Genomic DNA, 12,893 nt, shown 5'->3' with positions numbered 1-12,893 from the left:
TATTCCAGACAGTAGCAAAAGATTCAAAACTAAAAGACCAAGTAAAGCAAGGAGACTTTTGTGAACTACATATTCATTTTACGATGTACAAATTATGTTTTGCATAATCCTTCCATGAATAGGCATTATTTCCAGACCTTGGATGACATATATCGTAGTGTATATTACACTACACACATTTCATTGATTTTAATGTGACCTATTTCTTAGCATGTCTGCATAATATTGACAACCTAGGGGCTGAACATACAGGCGAAAATGCCTATGTTCTTCCCAGTGTCACGGTGTCCTGTGTGGATGATGACTGACAATACATAGCTCCAGGCCAGAATCAGCCAGTCCAAATACCGATCTGGCAGTTCTGGACCAATACCGGCCTAGAAAAGTCATTGCCCCAGTCTAAGAAGACTGGTTTTTTTCAGAGGAGTTTCCAGTAAACTGCATAGCCTGGGGTGGGGGTGGAGGGTTTGCCTGTTGCATGTAGAAGGGAGCACCTGGCTACATAGATCAAGCCAGGCACCCTGTTTTCGCCCGTACAGGCCCTAGGGATGCAACAGCGGTAGCAGGTAAGGGGTGCATGGCTCTGCAGTGCAGCAGTGGGTGGGCATGTGAACTGCCTTGCACATCCTTTTGGATGGAAGCAAAAGATGGATATATCTGATATACTGCTTTCACAAGTTATGTGGCATAGCTCTACCAATAAATCAAATGAAAGCGGCATGAGGCCAAGAAGACGGAAAACAGGAATATTCTTCTGTAAAGCCCTGCATAACTTTAGTTCTTGGTCCTTCCATCCTTTGGATCAGTTAAAATCTGGAAAACCAGAAACAAAAGACTACGCATCCAGAATTTGTATATGCATTATAAAAATTGTATTGCTTTTTTAAAACTTATAAAAGGCTGCCAGTTATGCTCTGCATCTTTCTTTCTTTCTTTTTTCTTTTCTTCCTACAAGTAACCTGAAGGGGATCAAGAATACTTTCTCCACAAAGACATTACTTAGATACAGTCATGAAAAAAGGCTATTTGGAATATTCAGTACTGACTTGAAGGTAGCACATCAACAACAACAATATCCAGCTGATTCACAAGGATGGGTTTGGTATTGTCTGAAAAGTTAACATATAGTGGGACTGGCAAAAAGGGCAGCTATGCAAGACTCCTCTGAATCAAAGTTTTACTTCAACTGTTACATCAGCAAATACAAAATTAGGGAGCTGTACTCTGCCATCTCATTTATATCTTTTTAGCAGAGAAGAATTAATATACTAATCATGTTGTAATCTATTTTCATATTCTTTGGGACTATATTTAAAATACTGAAACAAATATGTTCACCAGCTTCAGTTTTGCAAGGGTGCTCCTTGCCCTCAAAATACATTTTAGCAGGCAGCCTATTAAACTAACAGGTTAGTGATGTTTTATATTTTTTTAAAAAAATTACAATGCTGTAGTTGGCTCAGAGATCAAGTTTTCTGTGGAAGAAGGACAGATTCATCCTTGGTTCATCCTATTCAAACTGGTTCAAAACACATTTTATTTATTTATTTATTAAAAGTATTTCTATACTCCTGAGGCAATTAACAAATAAAAACCAATTAAAACTGTACAAAGATTTAAAAATATATTAAAATACTCTTTTAAAACAGTTTTAAAGCAGTTAAAACATCAGTTTCAACACTGAATGCCACTTGAAACAGAATTGTTTTGGCTGCCCACCAGAAGCTTTAAAGAGATGGGGCCAGCCTAACTTCACAAGGTGATCGAACACACCACAGGACATCCTCTGAAGATCTCAAATTTCTGGCAGGCTCATATGGGAGGAACGGGTTTTTCAGGTATCTTAGCCTCAGGTTGTTTAGGGCTTTATGTAGGGCACCATTACCTCGAATAGAGCCTGGAAGCAAAATGGAAGCCAGTGCAGTTCTTGCAAGACTGGTATTATATGGTCTCTAAAATACATATCTTACAGTCTGGCTTCTGCATTTTGCATTAGCTGCATCTTCCAAACACTTTTAAAAGGAATGTAAAGAACACATTACAGTGGTCTAATTGGGAGGTAACTAAGGCATGAACCACTGTGGCCAGATTTGCCTTCCCTAAAGAAGGGCACAACTGATGCACCAGATGAAGCTGGACAAAGGTGATTCTGACCACCACTCACTTTCCAGAAGCAGCTCTGATCCAAGAGCATCATCATGCTTTTTGTTGTTGCTGTTAACTGTCCTCAAGTCAATGGCGATCCATGGTGACCCTATGGATGAGAAGACTCCCCATCCTCCACTAGTTTGCTTAGTTCATCCATCTAGTATGTGGCCTTCCTTTCTTTCTACTTCCCTCCACCTTTCCCAGTTAATGAAACATCAGTATTGGCAGTAGTGTAAACTCTTTTTAGTCCTGACTAAGTAAGCTGACTGAATCAATGACACTTACCCACGTTCTGATCCATCAATCGACAACTGAATGGATCTACACTAACTGAGGCTAACCAACAGGATAAGACTTCACTTGTTACACCACCATCTAAATGATGAACTATGTGTGTAAATCAAGCTATATTAATTTGAATGCAGGTCTTGTTTTGAGTGTTTGCAGTATGGTCACAGCTGAAAAAAGGGCAGTTAGGTGGATCATGGGAAAGGGATTCACAGCCTAGCCTCTCATGTGCATTCAATTAAGTGAAAAGGCGGGCCTAATTTGCACATCATGGAAAGCTAGGGATTCTGTGGATACCCTGGCCTACCATGTACAAACTGTGTCCAAGTGGACATGCTTAATGCCATCTGATTGCTTTTATTTTTGTTTAGTGTAAACTGGCTAGCAGCAACCTAGGTCCTGGCTAGTTTCCTCCACAAGAAATAAACTGTACAGTGAACTCTGGACTCTGTCTCTGGCTTGTAAGGGAGAAACAACACCTTGGACACCACACTAAACAAACCACAGAACAAAGTGTGTGGTTTGTTTAGATGCTCCTCTTGCAAGTAGGACCATTGGTTACTGGGAGCTTGCATGTTGGCTCATCCTTGATAAAGCAGGGTCCCATAGAATCCTAGGTCCTTATTACATCTGATCACATCCGTAAGTGTAGACTGGATCTAGGTCATTCAAAGCTTGGAAAAAGATACACTGTCCAAGAAACTATTGTGTAAAATCCAGAGCACATAGATAGCATCCTAACACTATTATTGTTTTTATTTACAAGCTGCCATTTGCAACAGGCAGATTGGCAGGCTTTGAAAAGTTTAACAGATTAGCCTTTTGATGATATTTAAGTATACTTGCACATGGGATGGTTTAGAAGTACTACATCTTTTTTTTAAAAAAACTTTATTCAAAATATATCATACCAAGTCTTGCAATCATAAGACAATGGTATTAAAACATTTCATGACATTAAAAAACTTTCCTTATTAAAGTTTTACACAATTCAATTCATTTAAAATAAATCTGACCATAAAGAACAGAGGTACTGCATCTGAAATAGGCTATTACTCACCCAAACAGTTGCCAGAGAACACAACAGCAAAAAAGGATTTCACTAATCCTTTTGAAATAAACTAATAATTTAGGATTACTGTTGCAGTCACACCTGAGGGAGTGGTATAAGCAGCTCAATTGGCCTAAAGTTAAATTGCCCTATTAGTAAGCAACTATTAACCTAGTTATTTTAAAATGAGGTAATTCTGTTCTTCATCCTGTTTCAAAAGAGAAGCCATAGCTATGCACATGAATTCAGGGCAATCCATCAGGAATTATTGCTATAAGGTTATAACCTATACACTGCCCAACTCATTAACATGTAGTATGAATCTGACCTCAATGTTGCAGTTTTCTAAAATTAAATTAAGTTAAATTAAAATTTATTATTAAAATGGAAGCACTTTATGTGAACTATGCAATGCTAGACACCTGCTAGAAAAAAGAGGATTACAGGAGAACAGGTGAAGCAATCCCAAGTAGCTTTCAATGGTGCATTACAGACCGCCAAGAAGCGGCGGTCTGCCGCCGCCGCCAGTTGCAGTGTCCAGGAATCGCAGCAGCCAAACCGCGCGGTTCCTGGACACTGCACAGAAGGAGCGCAAAAATCGCTCTCCTTTCTGGGTCCCGGAAGAGACACCACGAGGCGCTAGTCACGCAGTCGCGGTGTCACTTCCGTTGCGTGACGTGCGGACGCAGAGCGTCCATTACATCAAGATGGTGGTGGCCGTGTGGAACGGCCGCCGCCATTTGTTACAGACTCAGTCCATGCTAGGGTTAGGGACGTCTGGAAGAGACGCCCCTTTCTAACCCTAGCACAGACTGAGTCCGTCCTAGGGTGCCCGTTTATAATGGGCCAAAGAATCTCCAGAAATCCTTCTCAGATGGATTTTGGAGAGCAAGAGAGGCCTGCAAAGGGATTTATTTATTTATTTCATTTCATTTCATTTCATTTCACTTCTATGCTGCCTTTCTCCCAAAAAAGAACCCAAGGCTGTTCACAAGATAAAATATTATTAAAATGTCACAATAACCTTTTTTGAAAACAATTGAAATTATCTAGTTAAAATAATATAAAATTAATACAAAACTTATGAAACTTTAAAAAATAATTAAAACACCATATCAATCAATCAATCAATCAATCACACCCTGCCAGGATTATATATTACAAAGCCTGCTTAAATAAAAATATTTTTACTTGACAAGGAGGAGGGGGTCAGCCTAGCTTCCTGTGGAAAGGAGTTTCAGAGGGTGGGAGCAGCCTTGAAACAAACTGGAAGCCAGCGAAGCTGTGTCAACAAAGCAGTTATATGCTCCCTATAACTGGCCCCGGTCAGCATTCTGGCTGTGGCATTTTGTACCCTCTGAAGTTTCCGAACAGTTTCCAAAGGCAGCCCCACATAGAGTGTGTTACAGTAGTCCAAACAGGATGTAATCAAGGGAGGGGGAGAGAAAGTGATGACTGCCTACATAACTGGTTGGATTCAGCCCAATAAGATTTATTCAACTGATAGGTCTGAGTGAAAAAAAGGGGTGGTAGTGGAATGTACTACAGTTGAAATGCAGCAAAGTTAATCTGACTAAAATTTCAGTCACATAAATGAAGAGCTTAAAGAAATGTACAAACTACCTCCTATTTTGTGTAAATTCAAACCAGTATCCTTTCTGGTATCATACAGTCTTGTAACCTGATCCCTTAACTACATCAGATGTAGGTAGAAATATGTCTCTATCGTACCATGAGAATGTAGTATGAAAGATTAAGGGTTTGGGCCACTAAAAGGGGAAAATAGTATTTTTGACCAATCTTTAAATAGCAATGTGAGCAGTATTTTAGCCAACATGTTGCCAAGTTTATTCTAATATAGTTCTTGGTGTTTGCTCTATAGGACCAAAGTAGCAGCAGAATCATATATCTTTTGATAAGAACTGTTTTAAAATTTAAAAAAGAAATATAATAAATGTAGAAAGATAGCATTTCTCATAGGACTCTTAAAACCTCAAACATTAACCTCAACCATAAAGTGGCCAGAATGAACTTGCAATACTTTTTGCACATAGTGATATCTTGTCAAGAACATGCATTTAGCTTAGTTCTACAGGAAGCTATAACTGCACACACAACAGATGTGTATATAAGGAGAAATTCGCCATCAATCACATAGTAACCATTACACAATTAACCTATTAGACGTTTCTTATATCCACAAAGAACAACCAAGCCTCAGGATCCTAGAGTGCATCCATGAATAGGTTATTGGAAGCTTACTTTCATAAACTAATTCAGGTTCCTCAGTGTACCTGCAATGAGGTAAAATCTGGTTAGCTTGAACTATTGTTCATTAACAAGACTGGATAATAAACGACAGTTTAATTCTGGCACTTGGCAATAAAGCATTGTTTAACGTACTGATTAAAAATGAACTTTCAATTCAACTGTTACGTCTTTATAAAGACACATACAGGAGTCAAAGTTTAAAGACAAAAGACAACTCTCTCCTCTGTCCCATGTATTGATTTGAGGTCATAAATGTACCAATTGTGGCAAATTCCATGACTTCACGAAAATATATTAACATACACTCTTCTGACTGGTTTAAGAAGAGTAATATATTAATATGGCTTTTGAAATGCTATCTTCCTATATGTGGAATTAACATTTATGAAGCTGGACAGGTTAGAATTCTTATTAAGCCATCTTTCTAAAGAAAATTGTCAAAATCACATAAATCTATCAACAGCTATTATTTATGCTATCTAATATGGAACTTCAGTGTACAAAGGAACTATACATCTGTATGCCAAATTTTGAGGGAAGGGGAGAGGTACTATCCTTTCCAAAGACACCAAGTTGTCCTCTATTAGAATCAGAATATTGAATAAAATGGCATTTGGTCTTACTTAGTAGTTCAGTTACAGTTTATGTCTCTGAAGAAGCTCTCAGCTAAAATATTCTGCTTTCTGTTCACAGGTGCAATACAACCGTATAACTGAGGCGGCAGCGGGGGGGAATGGATCACTTACTCTCAATAGTGATTATATTTTAATAGAATATCCTGACTGACAGTAGTTGTTCTGGGGAAACAGAGTATATTTTAATAAGTGGGGCACTCATAACTGCAAAGTGCTTAACTAGAATACTTAATACAACAGAGGCTTTATGAAACTTTTACTAACAGGTCTTAAAGTTGATCATTACTGTTTATTGACCTGAAATATACAGACTGGATACAGAAATAATGTTCCTGGTGAGGTACAGGGCACAAGAGATTTTTATGAAAGCATAAAAGCATGGTGGGGAAAGTAATAACTATTTTATTTAAAACAAGTCTGGAAAAACCTGTTCCCAGAAGGTAGGAGAAAATTTTGCCTCAGTCAGTGAGTTCAACCAAGTTCATGATCTGGAGATGAGACCAAAAACATGTAACTGATGAAACAGCTAAGTGCCATGATATCTGAAAGAGTACATTTTCCTGTATGAGCCTGCCCAAAATTGTAGATTTTCAAGCAGTACTGTTGCATATCTCACCAACCCAAAAGGGTAGGCTGATGAGTAAACAAAGTAGATATTTCTTTCTCTCTTTGACTCTACTGTGGAACCCCTTCCCAAAAGAGGTCAGGCTAGCCCCATCATTGTTAAATTTATAGCAGACTTATCCTTACATAAGAGGCTTGGTTTTTAAAATTAGATTTTAAAACTGTATGTGTGTATCATATTGTACATTACTTTGGGAACCCTGGTGAGCAGAAAAACAATTCATATATAATTTTTAATAAATGAAGTATGCTGTAGTTCTTAAAGCCTCATGCTTTGTCCATAAGGTCCCATAGGTGTTTTTATTGTTTTTCTGCAACAAACTGAGACAGGTCTCACCGGGGGGGGGGGGGGGGTATTAAGAAACAGCACAGCTGTCTTCCGGATGCCATATCAGTACCTTTAAAACAGAAGCAGAAACATGATATAGAAAGACCCAAGTGACATTCTGGAAAATGCTTATAAAAAAGAAAACATTTGAGCTCATCTTTTAAAGAGGAAAGTAAACTTTTCACAGGATGAAAAAAACCATCATAATAATATTGGCCCTCCACAACTTAAAACAACAGAACTGAATGAGGTTTGGAAACACATTAATGCCCCAAGGCTTCTTAGATTTGTTATTCAGAAGCTGAAAGTCACAACAGCAACAGCAGTAGTCTGGGCAATGAAGCCACACCTTGGGAGGGAGTATAAGACCTGGCTGTTCAAGCAGACACTCCCAGGACAGGGCTATTTACTCCAGAACCTGCTCTGGGCCTGATATATAACAGCAGAGCGATAGCTGTAAAATGGAAGTAGTTGAGTGGATTTGTTGTGTGATTACACAGGATTCTATTTAGTATTGCATTCTAAATATAATGTAAGCCATACTGTGAAATTCAGTTAACAGGTCAGGTACTTAAAAGACTCTCTAGCTAGTCCTTCTTTATCTTGTGGAGGATTAATTTTCCTTAGCCTTATTAATATACTTTGTGTTCCTTTATTTAAAGCGATTTAGAAAGAACAAGTGGAGATGAACACTAATTTTAAAACAGTATATACAGTAAAAGTTTGAATAAGCTATGCTCACACCATTATTTTTTATAAGAAGCAAGCATCTATATTTGCAATACAGTTTGCTTGAATGGAGTTTTCTTTGTGCAGCAGATATAATCTCAATGCAAACACAAAACAAAAACCAAGAGAACAGGGGGGAGAAGTGCTGCAAGAGCAAGTCTGGAGCACATCAGTTTGACTGAGACTCTATTTACTATTGAGGCTGCAGAAGTTAGCAAAAGCACTCTGTCTTCCTTTCCCGACTTCAGCTGTGCCCCTCTCCCTCAAAAAGATATTGAAAGGATTGGAGAGACCTAGTAGACATTGTGAGCAGGGTCTTATGGGGTTGCAAGGGGTAGGGAGGAACTGTCTCAAATCAGGTTGAGAAACCGTGCACAAAGAGAACTTGTCCCAGTGGAAGATTCCTCCAATAGGCTGTGGGAGAATTCTCACTCCCACTACATTCTATGTAAGACATGCCCATAAAGGTCCTCTAAGCCTGTGAAAAGGGTGAAGGGAATGACTGGTTGCACTGATAAAATGTTGTCTACACCTCACTTAAGCTGTGGAAATATAGGCCCATAACTATGACAAAGCAAACTGTAAACTGAATTTGTTAGTATTTCTGTCATCAAGCACTTCTTGCTGGTGTCTAATTGTTTTTACTCAAAGTAAACATGGCTTTAAAATCTAGCTCCCTATAGCCTCTGCATCAAGGTTTGGCAACTTATCCCTCTCCAGACATTATTGGACTTGCCATTAGCTATGCTGGTTAAGGCTGATAAGAATTACAGTGCAGTGAGATCTGGAAGGCCCTGAACTGTCCAGCCACGTTCTACACTGTCTTCACTGCTGGGACCACAGTGAACTAAGATGGTCATTCTCCAACAGACAGTAGGATAGAAAGCAGAGCCTGTGGACATCTCTGTAAACTTCCTTTTTGATACTCTTAGTAGAAATTCTACAACAAGCAAGTGAACAGAGCAGATTCTACTTCAATGCTGATTGCTGGCATTCTTGTCTGATAACAGAGATGAAGGAAAACCAGGTAATACTCTTGCTAAAATATTACTCTACACAACTGTTGATGTACATGCAGATGCATTCAAGAACGTTCACAGATTCACCTTACCCAAGAACCTGTAGAGTGCCTGCAAGTCAGAGTAGACAATACTGGGTTGGTTGTATAAATAGTCTCAACCTACTATAAAGAATCATTCTTCTCCTGAGCTCCTAACATTGCAGAAATGTGAAATGTTTATACACTCACAAAAGATTATATTAGGTGTGTTCAGGTTAGGAGGAATGTTTAAAGCTTTCTTGTACAGTCGTCTTTTTGTCTTCTTTTATTAGAATCCTGGAAAAAAATTGTGTAGACCTGTACTAGATTTCTTCCTAAATATTCTTCTCTCAGCTTGAAAAGACTGAAGATATTATTATCATTCTTTTGCATTCCTTTAAGAGCATTTTAAATCAATGCCAGATTTTCATGCTAGGAGAAAACCACAGAAGACAGCTGTATTGGCTAACAAAAATATCTTTCTCTCCCTTCTTCAAACCACTACATTTTTCCAGTGGGAGGAAAAACTCTTTCAGATTCAGGAGTAGATTATATTGACACCTGAACAGATACCTCAGTTTCCTTTCTTTGCTATTTTGGTCCAAGACAACCTTATGGTATCTTTTTAATGGTCATAACAAGTATTTCCAATACACAATAAAGAATGTGGGAGGGGAGAGATTTTAAAACCCACTTCAATATTCATACATCTGTATTTCTTGCTCTGACAGCATTACTTAATAACTACCTCACTGCAAAGAAGCTGTGAGGTTAACATGCATCCTCTCTCTTAGCTTCCCTTTGCATTCTGGTTTCAGTCAAATCATCTATAAAAAGGCAAAACAAATATGTACCTGGCTACCATTACATTGATGTTTGTACAGAATAAGTCTTTTCAGTTTCAGTGAAACTTATTCCTCAATACAAGGACAGATAAAGGCTATTTTTGCAAGAAACACTACCATCAGTTTTATTTATCAGAATAAAATCCACCCCCCCCAAAAAAAAAAACACCCAGTAACTTCATTCCATTTCTCAAAAACATGGCTGGCTTATAAATCTTGTACACAGCACCTTGCCCTCTATTAGATTTAAGATCTCAAATACCAGAAGCGACAGCCGTCTTCCTGAAAGCACCTGTGCAATCCTACCAGCCTAATTTCCCTATATTCAAGTTGAGTCTCCCTTGCCTGGAATTTTGAAATCTGAAATATTCCATATGGGCATCTGAGATAGTGACACTTTTTGTTTTCTGATAGTTCAGTGTACACAAACTTTGTTTCATGCACAAAATTATTTAAAAATATTGTGTATAAAATTACCTTCAGGCTGTGTGTATAAGGTGTATATGAAACAAATGTTTAGACATGTTCATACTTGGGTCCCATCTCCAAAATATCCCATTATGTACATGTGCCCTTGGTATCTGCTGAGGTTTGGTTCTAGGGCCCCTGTGGATATCAAAATCTGTGGATGCTCAAGTCCCATTTTAAAGACAAAGGGGAGATAAAATAGTGTCCCTTATATAAAATGGCAAAATCAAGGTTTGCTTTTTGGAATTTATGTGCATTTTGAATATTTTCAAGCTGTGGATGGTTGAATCTGTGAATAAAGAATCTGTAGATATGGAGGGCTGTACATCCAAAAAACTCCAAAATCCCAAACACTTCTGGTCCCAAGCATGTTGAAGACTCAATCTAGGTAAATGAAGGACCATCATACTTTTGAACTGTCATGACCTTCACACACACACACACACACACTTCAGAAGAAGCCTGACTTGAGAGAAGCAACCCACAAATGACTTCCATGAAGCCACAGAAATCTTTCTACATGGTTTTAGCCTGCCTGCCACACACCACTGGCTCTCAAGCAGCACAGCATCCCTCATCCTGGAAGGGAGTGCCTTGTGGTTTTGCCACCTCAATCTCAGCTTCCTCTCCTCCTCGCAAGCAATTTGTAGGGAGAGCCAGTGTGGTTTTGGACCATGACTCTGGAGAGCAGTGCTTGGCCAGAGAAACCCACTGGGTGACCAGACATACTACTTCTTAAAGGAATTCTTAAAGGAATTATTATAAGATGCATTTTATATTTTATATAAAAGAGCCTGTGTGGTGTAGTGGTTTGAGATCAAGGCTTGACTCCCCACTCAGCCACAGAAACTGTAATGGGTGACTTTGGGCAAGTCACACCTTCTCAGCCTCAGAGGATGATGGCAAGGGCATAACCCCTCTGTGAAGAAGCCTGCCAGGAAAACCCCAAGACAGGCTTGCCTTCAGGCTATGTGTAGAAAGTGTCCACAAAACATCCATGTATTGATGGTTGGACTTGGGTCCCATCTTGAGGATATCTTATGTACAGTGTGACATAATGTTTGAGTGTTGGACTACAACTCTGGAGACCAGGACTCAATTCCCACTTGTCCCTAAAACTCACTGGGTGGCCATGGCCAAGTCATACACTCTCAGTCTCAGTGGATGGCAATGGCAAAACTCCTCTGAACCAATTTCTTTTGCCAAAAAACCCCTAGGATAGGTTTGCCTCAGAGTCACCATCATCTGGAAATGACTTGAGGGCACATAGACACCGTGAGCCCTTGGTGTCCCCTGGGCTTTGGTTCAAGATGGAAAGGACTTGAAGGCACACAAGAGAGAGAGACATCCAGGGAAGTCTTGGTGTCCTCTGGGCTTTGGTTCCAAGGAGTTCTTGAAGACACAGACAGTGAGCCCCTGATCTCTTCAAGAGGGAAGGGACTTGAAGGCACCCAACACAGAGAGAGTGAGGGACCCCCTGAGATGCCCTGGCGCTGGGTTCCAGGAGTTGGAGCTTGGAGGCACAGGCCCCTCCAGAGAGGGAGGAGGAGGAGGAGGAGGAGGATCCCTTGGTGTCTCTGGGGTTGGCTTCCAAGTCAGAGAGCACCTGAAGGAGGCACACAAGGCCCAAAGCTGCTGCATGTGGAAAACAGACCCAGCCCCCCCCAAGGCCCCTCTCCCTCTCTTCCCCGCTGTCTCCCCCTTCCTTCCTTCCTCCCTCCCTCCCCTGGCCTCTTCTTCCTACCTCGGTGGCGGGGAGGTTGACCACCCCCGTGGAGCGCCTCTTCTCCCGGAGCTTCCTCTTCTCGATCTGGCCCTTGCCTTTGCGGGCGCTGGGGCCGGAGGAGCCCTTGCCCTTGGCCGCCGGGGAGACCCTCTCCTCCTCCTCCGCCTCCTTCTCCTTCTCCTGGCCCTTGCCCCCTGGGGCCTCGGCGGGGCTGGCTCTTGCTCCGACGGGGGGCGAGGGGCACTCAGCGGCGGCGGCAGCAGCAGCAGCAGCAGGGGGCTCCTTGGGGGCTCCTCGAGCCGAAGAGGGCGCGCAGTTGGGGCTCGGCTCTGGGCTGCTGGCAGTGGAGGGGCCGGAGGAGGAGGAAGGGGGCCCCGGGGCCTTGGGCTCCCCCGCCGTCGGCGGCGCCTGCTTGGCCCGCATCTTCTCCCGCTTGGCTTTCCATTCCTCCAAGAAGTCGGTGGTGGAAGAAGTGGAGGTGGCCCCGCTGGCCCGGTAGCCCCCGCTGGCCATCTTCCCAGGCAAGGCACCGGCCCTCTGGAGGGAGCAGGAGGAGGAGGAAGAGGGAGACAAAAGGAGCCAGTCAGCAGCAGAAGGAGGAGGGAGAAGGCTCCTGGCCCCCTTCAGCCTTGAGGGCTCCCTCGGGGGCATGGCCTTTCTCTCTAGAGGCGCTCCCCTTCCCAGGACAAGGCCCCTTCTGCCCCAGAGGGGCTTCCCATTGGGAGCAGGCGCTTCCATTCC

The 12,893-nt window shown here is 41.4% G+C and overlaps 1 protein-coding gene across 1 annotated transcript in view; it reads right to left on the bottom strand.

Moving 5' to 3' along the window:
* Window positions 1-12,681, bottom strand: part of PAWR (pro-apoptotic WT1 regulator) — an 80,270-nt gene extending 67,589 nt beyond the window's left edge. The window contains exon 1 of the mRNA XM_089524043.1: window positions 12,171-12,681. Coding sequence (XP_089380169.1) covers window positions 12,171-12,665 — 495 coding nt within the window. The 5' untranslated portion in view covers window positions 12,666-12,681. The remainder of the gene's footprint in view (window positions 1-12,170) is intronic.
* Between the last annotated feature and the right edge of the window lie 212 nt (window positions 12,682-12,893).

Source organism: Sceloporus occidentalis, unplaced genomic scaffold, assembly GCF_023333645.1.
Source record: "Sceloporus occidentalis isolate IW3139 unplaced genomic scaffold, rSceOcc1.0.p SCAF_5, whole genome shotgun sequence".
Taxonomy (NCBI): Eukaryota; Metazoa; Chordata; class Lepidosauria; order Squamata; family Phrynosomatidae; genus Sceloporus; species Sceloporus occidentalis.
This window is presented reverse-complemented; position numbering and strand designations above follow the sequence as displayed.